The sequence below is a fragment of the Oncorhynchus nerka genome, unplaced genomic scaffold (genome assembly GCF_034236695.1).
Source record: "Oncorhynchus nerka isolate Pitt River unplaced genomic scaffold, Oner_Uvic_2.0 unplaced_scaffold_935, whole genome shotgun sequence".
In the NCBI taxonomy this organism is placed as follows: domain Eukaryota; kingdom Metazoa; phylum Chordata; class Actinopteri; order Salmoniformes; family Salmonidae; genus Oncorhynchus; species Oncorhynchus nerka.
In genome coordinates this window covers 26,933-44,432 of record NW_027040375.1, presented here as the reverse complement: position 1 = coordinate 44,432, position 17,500 = coordinate 26,933, and the positions used below count along the sequence as shown (strand labels likewise).

At 42.8% G+C, this 17,500-nt stretch overlaps 1 protein-coding gene across 1 annotated transcript in view; it reads left to right on the top strand.

Annotated features, from left to right (window-relative positions):
* LOC135570690 (utrophin-like) overlaps positions 1-17,500 on the top strand; it is a gene marked incomplete at its 3' end in the record, with an annotated part of 143,607 nt that overhangs the window by 116,858 nt on the left and 9,249 nt on the right. The window contains exon 6 of the mRNA XM_065016646.1: positions 12,646-12,818. Within this exon, the coding sequence (XP_064872718.1) occupies positions 12,646-12,818 (173 nt within the window). The remainder of the gene's footprint in view (positions 1-12,645; positions 12,819-17,500) is intronic.

Below are 17,500 nucleotides of genomic sequence, written 5' to 3'. Positions count from 1 at the left end.
CCATCACCACTCTCCTCATCACCCCTCTCTCTCCCCATCACCACTCTCCTCATCACCCCTCTCTCTCCCCATCACCACTCTCCTCATCACCCCTCTCTCTCCCCCTCTCCTCATCACCCCTCTCTCTCCCCCTCTCCTCATCTCCCCTCTCTCTCCTCATCACCCCTCATCACCCCTCTCTCTCCCCATCACCCCTCTCTCTCCCCATCACCACTCTCCTCATCACCCCTCTCTCTCCCCATCACCACTCTCCTCATCACCCCTCTCTCTCTCCCCCTCACCCCTCATCACCCCTCTCTCTCCCCCTCACTCCAGCAACACTCAGTCATAATGACTTAATGAATCCACAGGAACATTTACATAGAATTAATGATGCGCTTAATGAGGAAATCTCCATTGGATTTGAATATTTGACGTCTTAAACATACAGACAGTCGGTGTGTGAAGAGCGAAGAGGCCCAGTCAATTAGACAGTCAGAGACATTAGTGGGGTGTCTCAGCGTTGGGCTTCGTCATGGAATGAATTAGTGTGGAAATGCAATGCAGTGACCTATTCCCAAATGAGGGACGCTCGGTCTGTACCCCGAAGGCCGAGCAGCGAGCGCTGGGTTAGGCTACACTGTTGGAGACGAATCACTGACTAATGAACTTGCCTGGAAGTATGGGGATTGGTGAGGAGTCTCTGTGTGTGTGTGTATGGTGTGTGTGGGTAAGGTGTGTGTGTGTGGGTATTGTGTGTGTGTGTGGGTATGGTGTGTGTGTGTGGGTATGGTGTGTGTGTGTGGGTATGGTGTTTGTGTGTGTGTATGGTGTGGGTATGGTGTTTGGGTGTGTGGGTATGGTGTGTGTGTGGGTATGGTGTGTGTGGGTATGGTGTGTGTGTGTGTGTATGGTGGGTATGGTGGTGTGTGTGTGTGGGTATGGTGTTTGTGTGTGTGTATGGTGTGGGTATGGTGTTTGTGTGTGTGGGTATGGTGTTTGTGTGTGTGGGTATGGTGTTTGTGTGTGTGGGTATGGTGTTTGTGTGTGTGGGTATGGTGTGGGTATGGTGTTTGTGTGTGTGTATGGTGTGGGTATGGTGTTTGTGTGTGTGGGTATGGTGTTTGTGTGTGTGGGTATGGTGTTTGTGTGTGTGGGTATGGTGTGTGTGTGGGTATGGTGTGTGTGTGGGTATGGTGTGTGTGTGGGTATGGTGTGTGTGTGGGTATGGTGTGTGTGTGGGTATGGTGTGTGTGTGTGGGTATGGTGTGTGTGGGTATGGTGTGTGTGGGTATGGTGTGTGGGTATGGTGTGTGGGTATGGTGTGTGTGTGTGTATGGTGTGGGTATGGTGTTTGTGTGTGTGGGTATGGTGTGGGTATGGTTTTGTGTGTGTGGGTATGGTGTATGTGTGGGTATGGTGTGTGTGTGGGTATGGTGTGTGTGTGGGTATGGTGTGTGTGTGGGTATGGTGTGTGTGTGGGTATGGTGTGTGTGGGTATGGTGTGTGGGTATGGTGTGTGTGTGTGTATGGTGTGGGTATGGTGTTTGTGTGTGTGGGTATGGTGTGGGTATGGTGTTTGTGTGTGTGGGTATGGTGTGTGTGTGGGTATGGTGTGTGTGTGGGTATGGTGTGTGTGTGGGTATGGTGTGTGTGTGTGTGTATGGTGTGTGTGGGTATGGTGTGTGTGGGTATGGTGTGTGTGGGTACCCACTGGGTTGTCCGTGCATGTCACATTCGTCATAACGAGGAGACCGAGGCACAGCGTGATATGAACACATTCTTTATTTACACAAAGAACACTAAACTAACGTGACGCTATAAGAGACGAGTTCTGACAGGCAACTACACATAGACAATAACCCACCAAACCAACATGGAAAATGGCAACCTAAATAGGATCCCCAATCAGAGACAACGATAAACAGCTGTCTCTGATTGGGAACCAATTCAGGCCACCATAGACCTACATATACCTAGACATACCAAAACCCCATAGATATACAAAAAAACCCAGACAAGACAAAAACACACATACCACCCTCGTCACACCCTGACCTAACCAAAATAATAAAGATAACTAAGGTAACTAAGATAACTAAGGTATCTATGGTAACTAAGGTAACTAAGGTAACTAAGGCAACTAAGATAACTAAGATAACTAAGGTAACTAAGGTATCTAAGGTAACTAAGGTAACTAAGGTAACTAAGGTAACTAAGATAACTAAGGCAACTAAGGCAACTAAGATAACTAAGGTAACTAAGGTAACTAAGGTATCTAAGGTAACTAAGATAACTAAGGTAACTAAGGTAACTAAGGTCAGGGCGTGCATGTCCCTTTGCTGGGAATTCACTTCATTTCCACATGACTATGGGACTCTGACGCAGACAATGTTAAAAAAAAATCCACTGTGTGTGTATGTGTGTGTGTGTGTGTGTATGTGTGTGTGTGTGAGAGAGAGAGAGAGAGAATCGGGGTGTGTGTGTGTCACAAATCATTTTAGCTCCCTCCTGGCCTAAATCTGCCAGTCAGTTGAATGGGGTTATTTTAAAGGCTGTGATTGGCCAGACTAATATTTATTGGGTGTGATTGGCTAAGATAATATTTTATTGGCTCCGATTGGCCAGGCTAAGTATTCCCGGGCCTGTAATTGGATGCAGTCCCTCCGATAGATGACTTCTGGAGGTTTGTTGGCCCTTATTCTCTGGTCGGATAATGTTTTTATAGTCAGAAACTGTAGAAACGCATAGGGATCGTGTGAGAGAGAGAGAGGAAGAGTCAGAACATGTGTGTGTGTGTGTTAGAGAGAGAGAGAGAGGAAGAGTCAGAACATGTGTGTGTGTGTGTGTTAGAGAGAGAGGAAGGAAGAGTCAGAACATGTGTGTGTGTGTGTGTGTTAGAGAGAGAGGAAGAGTCAGAACATGTGTGTGTGTGTGTTAGAGAGAGAGAGAGAGGAAGAGTCAGAATATGTGTGTGTGTGTGTGTGTTAGAGAGAGAGAGAGAGAGGAAGAGTCAGAACATGTGTGTGTGTGTTAGAGAGAGAGGAAGAGTCAGAACATTTACATTTAAGTCATTTAGCAGACGCTCTTATCCAGAGTGTGTGTGTGTGTTAGAGAGAGAGAGAGAGAGAGAGGAAGAGTCAGAACATGTGTGTGTGTGTTAGAGAGAGAGAGAGAGAGAGAGAGAGGAAGAGTCAGAACATGTGTGTGTGTGTGTTAGAGAGAGAGAGAGAGGAAGAGTCAGAACATGTGTTTATACTCAGCAAACCAAAATTGTTTCTGTGAAGGTTCCCAGAAACATTAGTTTGGTCGCGGCAAATGTTCTTACTATCCAGTCGTGGAGATGATTATGTATATAACATTCGCCTGATGTTGAAAGAATGTTCCTAGAACACCTTTAATCTGTTCTTTACACGTTCCCAGAATGGTTCAGAATGGTTCATCAGGTTGTGGGAACAGTCTAGTTGAGAACATTGTGGGAACATCACAAAAGATATGTTCCCATAACACAAAAAGTGTCCAGTCGTGCAGATCATTATATTCCTTTATTTATTCCTTTAGGGTGCAAAAAATATTCACCTGGTATTACAACAATGTTCCCAGAACACATTCTGTCTGTTCTTTAAAGGTTCCCAGAATGTCTCATTAGATTGTGGGTCATTGTGTGCACATAAGAGATATGTTCCCAAAACAAACAAAAATAACTGTCCAGTTGTGCTGACACTCATAAAGTGTTTTTATCAGACTGAACAAAACATTCCTTTGATGTTGCACGAATGTTGACAGAACAGCCCTTTCCCAGAACATGTCATTAGGTTGTGGGAACAGTGTGGGTACATTACAAGAGATGTGTTCCCAAAACATAAAATATGCTCAGTTGTGATGACATTGATACAGTCACATATGGTCAATCAGGTTCTGTGTCCTTATTGACCGTATTGGACTGAAGAAACCCCACATGGTCACAGCTGTCCTCTGGTGGAGCGGAGGGTTAATTATCTGGTTCTGTGTCCTTATTGACCGTATTGGACTGAAGAAACCCCACATGAAGAAATCTGGTTCCCACATGGACTGAAGAAACCCCACATGGTCACAGCTGTCCTCTGGTGGAGCGGAGGGTTAATTATCTGGTTCTGTGTCCTTATTGACCGTATTGGACTGAAGAAACCCCACATGGTCACAGCTGTCCTCTGGTGGAGCGGAGGGTTAATTATCTGGTTCTGTGTCCTTATTGACCGTATTGGACTGAAGAAACCCCACATGGTCACAGCTGTCCTCTGGTGGAGCGGAGGGTTAATTATCTGGTTCTGTGTCCTTATTGACCGTATTGGACTGAAGAAACCCCACATGGTCACAGCTGTCCTCTGGTGGAGCGGAGGGTTAATTATCTGGTTCTGTGTCCTATTGACCGTATTGGACTGAAGAAACCCCACATGGTCACAGCTGTCCTCTGGGAGCGGAGGGTTAATTATCTGGTTCTGTGTCCTTATTGACCGTATTGGACTGAAGAAACCCCCACATGGTCACATGGTCACAGCTGTCTGTCCTCTGGTGGAGCGGAGGGTTAATTATCTGGTTCTGTGTCCTTATTGACCGTATTGGACTGAAGAAACCCCACATGGTCACAGCTGTCCTCTGGTGGAGCGGAGGGTTAATTATCTGGTTCTGTGTCCTTATTGACCGTATTGGACTGAAGAAACCCCACATGGTCACAGCTGTCCTCTGGTGGAGCGGAGGGTTAATTATCTGGTTCTGTGTCCTTATTGACCGTATTGGACTGAAGAAACCCCACATGGTCACAGCTGTCCTCTGGTGGAGCGGAGGGTTAATTATCTGGTTCTGTGTCCTTATTGACCGTATTGGACTGAAGAAACCCCACATGGTCACAGCTGTCCTCTGGTGGAGCGGAGGGTTAATTATCTGGTTCTGTGTCCTTATTGACCGTATTGGACTGAAGAAACCCCACAGCTGTCCATGGTCACAGGGTTAATTATCTGTCCTCTGGACTGAAGAAACCCCACATGGAGGTCCTCTTAGGGTTAATTATCTGGTTCTGTGTCCTTATTGACCGTATTGGACTGAAGAAACCCCACATGGTCACAGCTGTCCTCTGGTGGAGCGGAGGGTTAATTATCTGGTTCTGTGTCCTTATTGACCGTATTGGACTGAAGAAACCCCACATGGTCACAGCTGTCCTCTGGTGGAGCGGAGGGTTAATTATCTGGTTCTGTGTCCTTATTGACCGTATTGGACTGAAGAAACCCCACATGGTCACAGCTGTCCTCTGGTGGAGCGGAGGGTTAATTATCTGGTTCTGTGTCCTTATTGACCGTATTGGACTGAAGAAACCCCACATGGTCACAGCTGTCCTCTGGTGGAGCGGAGGGTTAATTATCTGGTTCTGTGTCCTTATTGACCGTATTGGACTGAAGAAACCCCACATGGTCACAGCTGTCCTCTGGTGGAGCGGAGGGTTAATTATCTGGTTCTGTGTCCTTATTGACCGTATTGGACTGAAGAAACCCCACATGGTCACAGCTGTCCTCTGGTGGAGCGGAGGGTTAATTATCTGGCTGAAGTTCTTAAGATTGAAGGTTTAATTCCACATATTCTGTAACCATGTTTGATTAGAATTTTTTTTAAAATTGAGGGTCATATACACTGTGTCATGATGTTGGCCTGTTGGGGGAGGTTTATGATCCCCATAAATACCTTTCCCCGTTTCTCTCTCTCTACTCTATAGAGTTGACTCGTGTAAAGCCTCGGTAACATAGAGAGTCTGGTAACATCGAAAGGTGGGAAACGGAACCATATTTCGGTAATCCAACCAGTTGAAAATATGCGTTGGTACTTAATGAATATGACGTCAGATCAGTTGTTGTCTGAGACATTACTACTAATGACAGGATGACATAAACTGTATCTTGGAAAGTTGACACATTCTAGTTATCAGATTGATATGGAATTGTTGTGCAATTTAAATGTTTAAATATGAAACTATTTGTGAAAAGATTAAATGTAATTTTAGCTTCTTAAATGAGAGAACAGTTTGTCATAGAGAAACTCTGCTCACTCAGAGGCCCAAGTGAACAGCCACTGGTTGTAAAACTATGAAACACGCCCTTCTTTCACAACTATATAATCCCGTTGACGAAAATTCAACTTTCTGTTCCGAGGATGTGAGAACGACGGTCCTACGTTAAACGGACTCAGATAATAACCTAACGAAATTAGCATCGTGTGAAGGTGAAGATCGACATGCCGAAAGGAGGAATTTTGACTATACCAGCCAGAATATAGCACGAGCTTAAAAGTATGACAACTTGGTATGTATGAACTTTGAACTCTTACTCACTCCAGAAGTGATACCTCCTAGCCGTTGAGTTAGCAGCGGGCTAGGAAAGGACGGACGACGTATCCAGTTTACCACCAGAGACATTCTTCAGAGGACAAGAGGTCCCTGCTGGGCAACCCGGCCTTCCATCTACGACCAACCTATTGAAGCGCAGCTCAGAGTAAATATTTATTGCATTTTCCCTTTTCCAAATGGCCGGTTATTTAGAATGCATAAGATTCTGTATTTACGATAGCACAGCTTCTCCCTTTGTTACTCAGTCTTCCCGCTCTTTCACTTAAACCCAACCCCCTTTCTTTGTGTAACCAGCCGTCATATCTGTTCCGCTAGGGACGTTTTCCTTTATGACATCATTTGTAATCAATGTATGATCCATTCTGTGTAGATGTAATTCGGTGTGATTATTTAGGTATTTAGTAAATAAATAATTAAACCAAATGTTGTATTGCTGATTCAACTTGTTAGCCAGGGTTCATGAAGATTACAACTTTCAGATGAGACTGAATAAAGTGATGATTAAATATTGACTGCTTCTGATGTAATAGATTACTAGGTCTTTAAGAGTTTATTCGGAAGATAACAGCTCTATAAATATTATTTCGTGGTGCCCCGACTCTCTAGTTAATTACATTTACATGATTAGCTCAATCAGGTAATATTAATTACAGAGAAAGGATTTTATAGAATAGCATGTCATATCACTTCATCCGGCATAGCCAAAGACACGACAACTGAGTATACAAAACATTAAGAACTCCTGCTCTTTCCATGACGTAAACTGACAAGGTGAATCCAGGTGAAGGCAATTAACGTGTGGTTGAATCTGTGAATATGTATTGAAATTCACTGCTCTACTAATAATTGTATTTGTGGGTTTAAAATATATATATACATATATATTATTTTTTATTTAACCGTTATTTAACTAGGTAGGTCAGTTAAGAAGAAATTCTTATGTATAGTGATGGCCTACCAAAAGGCGAAAGGCCTCCTGTGGGGACGTGGGATTAAATAAATAAATATATATTTTTATTTTTTTATTTCACCTAGTTGAGAACAAGTTTTCATTTGCAACTGCGACCTGGCCAAGATAAAGCATAGCAGTGTGAACAGACAACACAGAGTTACACATGGAATAAACAATTAACAAGTCAATAACACAGTAGAAAAAAAATGGGCAGTCTATATACAATGTGTGCAAAAGGCATGAGGAGGTAGGTGAATAATACAATTTTGCAGATTAACACTGGGGTGATAAATGATCAGATGGTCATGTACAGGTAGAGATATTGGTGTGCAAAAGAGCAGAAAAGTAAATAAATAAATAAAAAAACAGTATAAAAACAGTATGGGAATGAGGTAGGTGAAAATGGGTGGGCTATTTACCAATAGACTATGTACAGCTGCAGCGATCGGTTAGCTGCTCGGATAGCTGATGTTTGAAGTTGGTGAGGGAGATAAAAGTCTCCAACTTCAGCGATTTTTGCAGTTCGTTCCAGTCACAGGCAGCAGAGTACTGGAACGGGTACATCACACATCATGACAAGAGAGACACCACAACACTACATAAATAGAGACCTAAGATAACATCATAGCAAGGCAGCAACACACGACAACACAGCATGGTAGCAACACAACATGACAAAACATGGTAGCAACACAACATGGCAGCAGCACAACATGGTAGCAGCACAAAACATAAAACATGATACAAACATTATTGGGCACAGTACAGACAACAGCACAGAGGGCAAGAAGGTAGAGACAACAATACAGTACATTACACGTCATAAAGAGTATTCATGATTGAGTCTTTGAATGAAGAGACTGAGATAAAACTGTCCAGTTTGAGTGTTTGTTGCAGCTCGTTCCAGTCGCTAGCTGCAGTGAACTGAAAAGAGCAGCGACCCAGGGAGATGAGGGAGGTCATGTGACTTGTTAAGCTCATTGTAACCCCTGAAATCATTTAGGCTTGCCATAACACAGGGGTTGAATACAGGGGTTGAATACTTATTGACATTTCAGCTTTTCATTTTTTATTAATTTGTAAAAATGTTAAATAACATTATTCCACTTTGATGTTATGGGGTATCGTGTGTAGGCCAGTGACAAAACATCTCAATTTAATCCATTTTAAATTCAGGCTGTAACACAATGTGGGAACAAGTCTGAAGACACTGTATCTCTTGTACCCAGACTGTTCCCACAACCTAATGAAAATGTTTAAAGAACTAAAAAAAAGGCTGTTTTGTCAACATTCTTGTAACATCAAAGGAATGTTTTGCTCACCATGATACAAACATTGTCTGAATGTCAGCACAACTGGACACTTTTTGCCTTGTGGAAAAATACATCTTGTCGTGTTCCCACAATGTTACCACAACCTAATGAAACATTTCTGGGAACCTTTAAAGAGCAGACAAAATGTGTTCTGGGAACGTTCTAGTAATATCAGGTGAATGTTTTTTTGCAACCTAAATATAACATTGTAGAATCATCCACACAGTTGTACAGTTTTTTGTGTTTTGGGAATATGTATTTTGTGATGTTCCCACAATGTTTCCACTAGACTGTTCACACAACCTAATGCAACATTCTGGGAACCTTTTAAAGAACAGGTCAAATGTGTTCTGGGAACATCGGGGGAGTGTTTTTTGCACCCTAAACCCTAAACCCTAAACATACAAACATGTGGTGGCTGTTACAGATTAAATGCACAGCATTTTAGTGAATGTTAGGAGAACATTCCAACGATTTTTCACCTAAAAAAACTATTTAGATTTAATCAAAAAAATCTCTGAATATTTTTGGGATGTTATCCTACTGTTAGATAAAACTCTAACTAGAACTTAAAGGGAATCTTAGCTAATGTTCTGGGAATGTTCCCGGTTGACTGGGTGTGTGTCTGAGTTGGATATACAGCTGATGGATAGGTGATAGTAAGATATGCATCAGTAAAAAGTTACCAGACATACCAGTGGAAGCTATTGATGCCATTCTTCACTCTTTTCCCCTAGAGCTTTTTAGAAAGAGAAAGAGAGAAGAGTTGGGTCTGAGTTGGAATAATACGTGTGTGTGTGTGTGTGTGTGTGTGTGTGTGTGTGTGTGTGTGTGTGTGTGTGGTGTCATGACGTTGGCCTCTTTGGGTATAGCAACCCCATCCCCCTCTCCCTGCCTCCACCTTGCTGTATAAGATGAATGAGTGAGTATGATACTGTTTACACAATTTTACAATGTGATTTTGGACTGTTTAATGAAGGAAAACTCAAAAAAGGAATTGGATTTGAACTAAATCAGAGGACCGCCCCTGAGCCCAGTTAGGGTCAGACATCCTGGACCGCCCCTGAGCCCAGTTAGGGTCAGACATCCTGGACCGCCCCTGAGCCCAGTTAGGGTCAGACATCCTGGACCGCCCCTGAGCCCAGTTAGGGTCAGACATCCTGGACCGCCCCTGAGCCCAGTTAGGGTCAGACATCCTGGACCGCCCCTGAGCCCAGTTAGGGTCAAACATCCTGGACCGCCCCTGAGCCCAGTTAGGGTCAAACATCCTGGACCGCCCCTGAGCCCAGTTAGGGTCAGACATCCTGGACCGCCCCTGAGCCCAGTTAGGGTCAAACATCCTGGGACGGCCTTTTCTGCCATTCCAAATAAAACACCCACTCGGGTTTTCGATCAGCAGATCGAGCTTACCTCAATTACGAGATGGCTAATGTTTTTCTCCATTAGGAGGACAAAGGTTGTAGACCATTGCTGAATATTTTAACCATACCACGTGGTTAAACTCTTAGACTATCGATACCGACAGAATAAGAACAAGTCTTTGATATTGATTACCAGTCTGCAGCTAGGAATTCGGCATCATTGAACGTGAAGAACGACAACCGCCTAAACATCCATTCTATAACGAATGTCACTCTGAACAATCCCCTCTAACCACAACCGAGAGAGAGAGAGAGAGACGGACAATTCTACAAAAGAAATGAACTTTTCACCAGCGATCAAGACGACACACTGAGCGTAAATATATATATTGATTGATATCCATTGTTCCCGAAAGAGTGAGCGTTCATGTGTAAATGATTAGAATTTCAATTGTTATAATTATCACTTTGTAGTGACTTCTTAGTCGACCCCCACTTCCCCTTTTGTCTAACAAGCTGCCATGCTGGTTTAGCCCACTAGGGCACATCCTCCTATCATTACATTTACCTTGTTTGTTTGTTTGTTTGTTTATGCATTTCTGTGAATTACTTAGTTAGTAATAAATTAATGATTTAAGACAATTGATGTATGGATGACTCATAGTGAAGACTGGGTTCGTGCAGATAACCAACAATTTATGACGTTTGGCATGAGACTAACGTGAGGTAAAGTAAATAATTTATTAATTCGAAGACTAATTGATCAGATAAAATATCTGAAAAGTTATTTTAGGAAATGATAACTTTGTAATCTGAGTATTTTTCCTTGGTGCCCCGACTTCCTAGTTAATTAGTTACGTCATTAATCAGTTGATCGCGTAGTAACTAATTACAAAGAATCTTTGATAAAAACTATCCGTCTTCAGTTAATGATAGTAAAGACACGACAGTGGATGCGATAGGGGATGGATAGGTGATGGTAAGTGTTAGGAATTTTATGAATAAATGACTAAACAATATCCCCATTTCAAATAGAACTGTAACTAAGTAAACTTAAACTCTGTTTTATTATATCTGATTAACAATATGAATTCATAAGTGAGGGATTGTGGAGCCTGAAACAGGGGGTAATTAAATAAATACCATTCCAGCCAGGTTGGAGAGGATTGGAAGTGTTTTTTAAAAAAGTAAGCAGAAAAGGTCATTAACCTATGGTTGAACCGACGCAACTTAGCTCTGGGATGTTTAGATAAGGCAGTGAGTGCTTTCCCAGGTTTTCCATTAACTGGAACTGTCAGCTAAGTGGTGATGGATAATGGTGAGGGGTCAAGAGTTAATTCAGTTATATTGTGTGTCATGTGTGTGCACCAGTAGGTCGGAATGAACTTTTAAACCTGCTTTGTCTTGGTTGAGAGGAGGAGATTCATTCTAGAACCTGTGACGTCATATTTTGTATATAAACTGTTGTTGGTGGTTACATGGCAGCGCGCTCCGAGAATAAATACTATTATCTATTTTTGATAAGACTGGACTCTGTCTATTTTATGCAAATAAGAATCTTACAAATTCTCATAAAATAGAATAAGTGAATTCAATTAATGAAAACATATTGGAATAATGAAATGATACCAACAGTAAGATATGCATCAGTAATACAGCTCTACCAGACATACCAGTGGTGTACGTCTTCACTCCTTTCACCTGGGCAGAGATGTTCCAGAACTGTCACTCAAATAGCTAACTGTGTGTGTGTGTGTGTGAATTGGAATATTACATCTCTATGTGTGTGTGTGTGTGTGTGTGTGTGTGTGTGTGTGTGTGTGTGTGTGTGTGTGTGTCTGAATTGGAATATTACATCTCTCTATGTGTGTGTGTGTGTGTGTGTGTGTATGTGTGTCTGAATTGGAATATTACATCTCTATCTATCTGTGTGTGTGTGTGTGTGTGTGTGTGTGTGTGTGTGTGTGTGTGTGTGTCTGAATTGGAATATTACATCTCTATCTATGTGTGTGTGTGTCTGAATTGGAATATTACATCTCTGTGTGTGTGTGTGTGTGTGTGTGTGTGTGGTGTGGGGGGTCTGAATTGGAATATTACATCTCTGTGTGTGTGTGTGTGTGTGTGTGTGTGTGTGTGTGTCTGAATTGGAATATTACATCTCTGTGTGTGTGTGTGTGTGTGTCTGAATTGGAATATTACATCTGTGTGTGTGTGTGTCAGTGGTAATAGCTCCCAACACCTGTCATCAGGTACTTCAACAAATACATATTCAGCCTGTTCCAGGGGGATGTTGTAGTGTGAGCGACGGTGTTGAGGACATTAGTCTCCCTGTTTCCATATGTCTCCAGACATCTGGCTGACATTTGGAGTATTTGCGTCCTTTGCAAATTTGTGTTTCTGTCTTGACTCCCCCCCATCTCTCTGTCTCTCTTTCTGTCTGTCTCTGTCTCTCTCTGTCTCTCTCTCTCTCTGTCTCTCTCTGTCTCTCTCTCTCTCTGTCTCTCTCTCTCTGTTCTCTCTCTCTCTGTTTCTCTCTCTCTGTTTCTCTCTCTGTTTCTCTCTCTCTCTGTTTCTCTCTCTGTTTCTCTCTCTGTTTCTCTCTCTTTTTCTCTTTCTCTCTCTCTCTCTCTCTCTCTCTCTCGCTCTCTCTCTTTTTCTCTCTCTCTCTAGGTAAAGGATGTGATGAAGGATGTGATGGCAGGCCTACAGCAGACCAACAGTGAGAAGATTCTGCTTAGCTGGGTGCGCCAGTCCACCAAGGACTATCCCCACGTCAATGTGGTCAACTTCTCCTCCAGCTGGTCCGACGGCCTGGCCTTCAACGCACTCATCCACAGCCACAGGTAGGAGGATACTCCTCCATAACACTCATCAATAACTGGCCTTCAACGCACTCATCCACAGCCACAGGTAGGAGGATAGTCCTCCATAACAATCATCAATAACTGGCCTTAAACGCACTCATCCACAGCCACAGGTAGGAGGATACTCCTCCATAACACTCATCAATAACTGGCCTTAAACGCACTCATCCACAGCCACAGGTAGGAGGATACTCCTCCATAACACTCATCAATAACTGGCCTTCAACACACTCATTCACAGCCACAGGTATCTATAACACTCATCCATAACTGGCCTTCAATGCACTCATGCACAGCCACAGGTGTCTATAACCCTCATCCACAGGTGTCTATAACCCTCATCCATAACTGGTCTTCAATGCACTCATCCAAAGGTGTCTATAACCCTCATCCACAGGTGTCTATAAGCCTCATCCACAGGTGTCTATAACACTCATCCACAGGTGTCTATAACACTCATCCATAACTGGCCTTCAATGCACTCATCCACTACCACAGGTGTCTATAACCCTCATCCACAGGTGTGTATAACACTCATCCATAACTGGCCTTCAATGCACTCATCCACATCCACAGATGTCTATAACCCTCATCCATAACTGGCCTTCAATGCACTCATGCACAGCCACAGGTCAGATGTCAACCCGACAATCATCCATATATCTTATACCTAGACCTCATCCAAAGCCACAGGTCAGAGACACTCATCCACAGGCACAGGTCAGAGACACTCATCCTTAACACTCATCCACAGCCACAGGTCAGAGACACTCATCCTTAACACTCATCCACAGCTTGTGGGGAATCGTGAATTTGCTCAAGGTGTAGAAAATAAGATAAGTTGAACAACTGCACTATTTAAGGTTTAATAGACAGTAGACAGACATATTGGGAGACAGACACATTCCTCTGAGAGGTTGGGAACAATCTGCCCCCTTCCACAGACAAGACATTCATTATATGCTCAACCTTATCTCTGCTCTCCAGCTGCCTCCCGAGTGCCCGGGCCCTGGTCAAAACATACTGCCTCCCGAGTGCCCGGGCCCTGTTTAAAACATACTGCCTCCCGAGTGCCCGGGCCCTGGTCAAAGCATATTGCCTCCAAGTGCCTGGGCCCTGTTTAAAACATAAGCCAACTTGCAAGGCCAGAGTGACCTCACTTTAAAGAGCCGATAGCTAAATGAAAGCCTTCTGCCTCGGGAATGTCACTTAGGGCATTAATGCTGTCTAAGTGCTGTTTTATAGTGAGCCCTATCCTCAGAGAGGGGTCAACCTCTGGTTTAATATGCAGCTAGAATTTTGTGTTTTGATGATATGAGAGTCTGGTCTCTCATTCATCATTCTAACAAGGCATAGCAGGTCGCGGGAGAACGGGGCTAAACTCGGCTACTTCATTTGAATAAATGAGCTGGACAAGGCATAACGTCCAGAGGCAGTGACCCTGAAGCGAGGTTGTGCAGAGTGGCACAAATCAACATGGCATCAATTGTTTATCATTAAACATCTCATGCATCATGTACTCGTAATCATCCTCATTTTCGTTGGAATTGGAAACATTTCTCGGCAGTATTTCAGCTACACGTTTCTTCTCATACATTTTCACACCACTAATGTCCTATAAACACCAGGGAAGTCTGTTTTTCACACCACCAATGTTCTATAAACACCAGGGAAGTCTGTTTTTCACACCACCAATGTTCTATAAACACCAGGGAAGTCTGTTTTTCACACCACCAATGTTCTATAAACACCAGGGAAGTCTGTTTTTCACACCACAATTGTTTTATAAACACCAGGGAAGTCTGTTTTTCACACCACCAATGTTCTATAAACACCAGGGAAGTCTGTTTTTCACACCACCAATGTCCTATAAACACCAGGGAAGTCCGTTTTTCACACCACCAATGTCCTATAAACACCAGGGAAGTCCGTTTTTCACACCACCAATGTTCTATAAACACCAGGGAAGTCCGTCTTTCACACGATAAAGCTACAACACTCGCTGTCCTCGTACCTTCAGCAGTCTGACATCAGTATTATCAACAGATATAAACGTTGAGTCTACCATTTTAATTTACCATTTGACCCTTCAACTTAGCACACACAGACACTGCCAGGACATACAGGGAGAGATGAATATACAGTATATATCCTGCTAACGTTAACATAAACCTGATGTATCTTACATTTCTACCAGTCGCTTTTCCCAGTTGTAACAACGTGTGTGTAAGTGGCAGGGAAGTCAGGCGCAGGAGAATCCAACTCGGTATAAATAGAGTCCTTTAATAAACTTAACAAAAGTCCCAAACCAGAATACAAGATGAATAAAAGTGGGTACAAGAACCCGTCGCTCACCAATACATAATACACTAACATACAAACACACAATGTGACCAGGACATGATGGGAAACAGAGGGTTCAATACACAACATGGGTACAAGATAGGAGATAGATGGTCAGATTGGTAGAGGGTCAGGGAGGTAGATGGAAGTAGATGGAGGTGGATGGAGGAATATGGAGGTGGATGGAGGTGGATGGAGGAATATGGAGGTGGATGGAGGTGGATGGAGGAATATGGAGGTGGATGGAGGTGGATGGAGGAATATGGAAGTAGATGGAGGTGGATGGAGGAATATGGAGGTGGATGGAGGTGGATGGAGGAATATGGAGGTGGATGGAGGTGGATGGAGGAATATGGAAGTAGATGGAGGAATATGGAAGTAGATGGAGGAATATGGAGGTGGATGGAGGAATATGGAGGTGGATGGAGGTGTATGGATAAAACCCTTAGAGAGAGAAACTAAACAAAACAAAGCAGCAATACACTCCGACAGAAATATCTGCATTACTTGTTACATTCACCTTTCAACCTCTGGCCTTTCTAGTGAGGCTGATCCGCCTCAGCAGGAAGTCAGGACAGAGGTCAACACAGAGGTTAAAGGTTACAGGAAATGAAAGAAGGGGAAGAACGCTGCTTTGGTTCCTGTGGGTAGATGACCTGCTAGCAGATCCTCAGCTCTTTCTCTTTCTTCTCCTTTACTGAGACTAAATATTAAAAAATGTTCAAAACAACCTCTGTTCCAGGTCACATTGTTTTTCAGTACAATTCCCATCAGAATTCGTGACAGTAGACTTCAGAAACTGTTATTGACCTGTCCTTTAAGGTGCTTCCTTTCTCACCCGTGAAGAACCAACTCAAACCCAATAACAAGTCCACACATAATACATCACCCTCTGTATCAACACCACTAACACATAATACATCACCCTCTGTATCAACACCACTAACACATAATACATCACCCTCTGTATCAACACCACTAACACATAATACATCACCCTCTGTATCAACACCACTAACACATAATACATCACCCTCTGTATCAACACATAATACATCACCCTCTGTATCAACACATAATACATCACCCTCTGTATCAACACATAATACATCACCCGCTGTATCAACACATAATACATCACCCTCTGTACTAACACATAATACATCACCCCCTGTATCAACACATAATACATCACCCCCTGTATCAACACCACTAACACATAATACATCACCCTCTGTACTAACACATAATACATCACCCCCTGTATCAACACATAATACATCACCCCCTGTATCAACACCACTAACACATAATACATCACCCACTGTATCAACACATAATACATCACCCTCTGTATCAACACATAATACATCACCCTCTGTATCAACACCACTAACACATAATACATCACCCGCTGTATCAACACATAATACATCACCCGCTGTATCAACACCACTAACACATAATACATCACCCACTGTATCAACACATAATACATCACCCCCTGTATCAACACATAATACATCACCCTCTGTATCAACACCACTAACACATAATACATCACCCGCTGTATCAACACATAATACATCACCCTCTGTATCAACACATAATACATCACCCGCTGTATCAACACATAATACATCACCCACTGTATCAACACATAATACATCACCCGCTGTATCAACACATAATACATCACCCTCTGTATCAACACCACTAACACATAATACATCACCCCCTGTATCAACACATAATACATCACCCTCTGTATCAACACATAATACATCACCCCCTGTATCAACACATAATACATCACCCTCTGTATCAACATAATACATCACTAACACATAATACATCATCACCCACTGTATCAACACATAATACATCACCCGCTGTATCAACACATAATACATCACCCCTGTATCAACACATAATACATCACCATAATCTCACCCCTGTATCAACACCATAATACATAATACATCACCCTCTGTATCAACACATAATACATCACCCTCTGTATCAACACATAATACATCACCCCCTGTATCAACACTAATACATCAACACATAATACATCACCCGCTGTATCAACACATAATACATCACCCGCTGTATCAACACCACTAACACATAATCATCACCCCTGTATCAACACATCACTGTATCAACACATAATACATCACCCTCTGTATCAACACATAATACATCACCCCTGTATCAACACATAATACATCACCCCTGTATCAACACATAATACATCACCCTCTGTATCAACACATAATACATCACCCGCTGTATCAACACATAATACATCA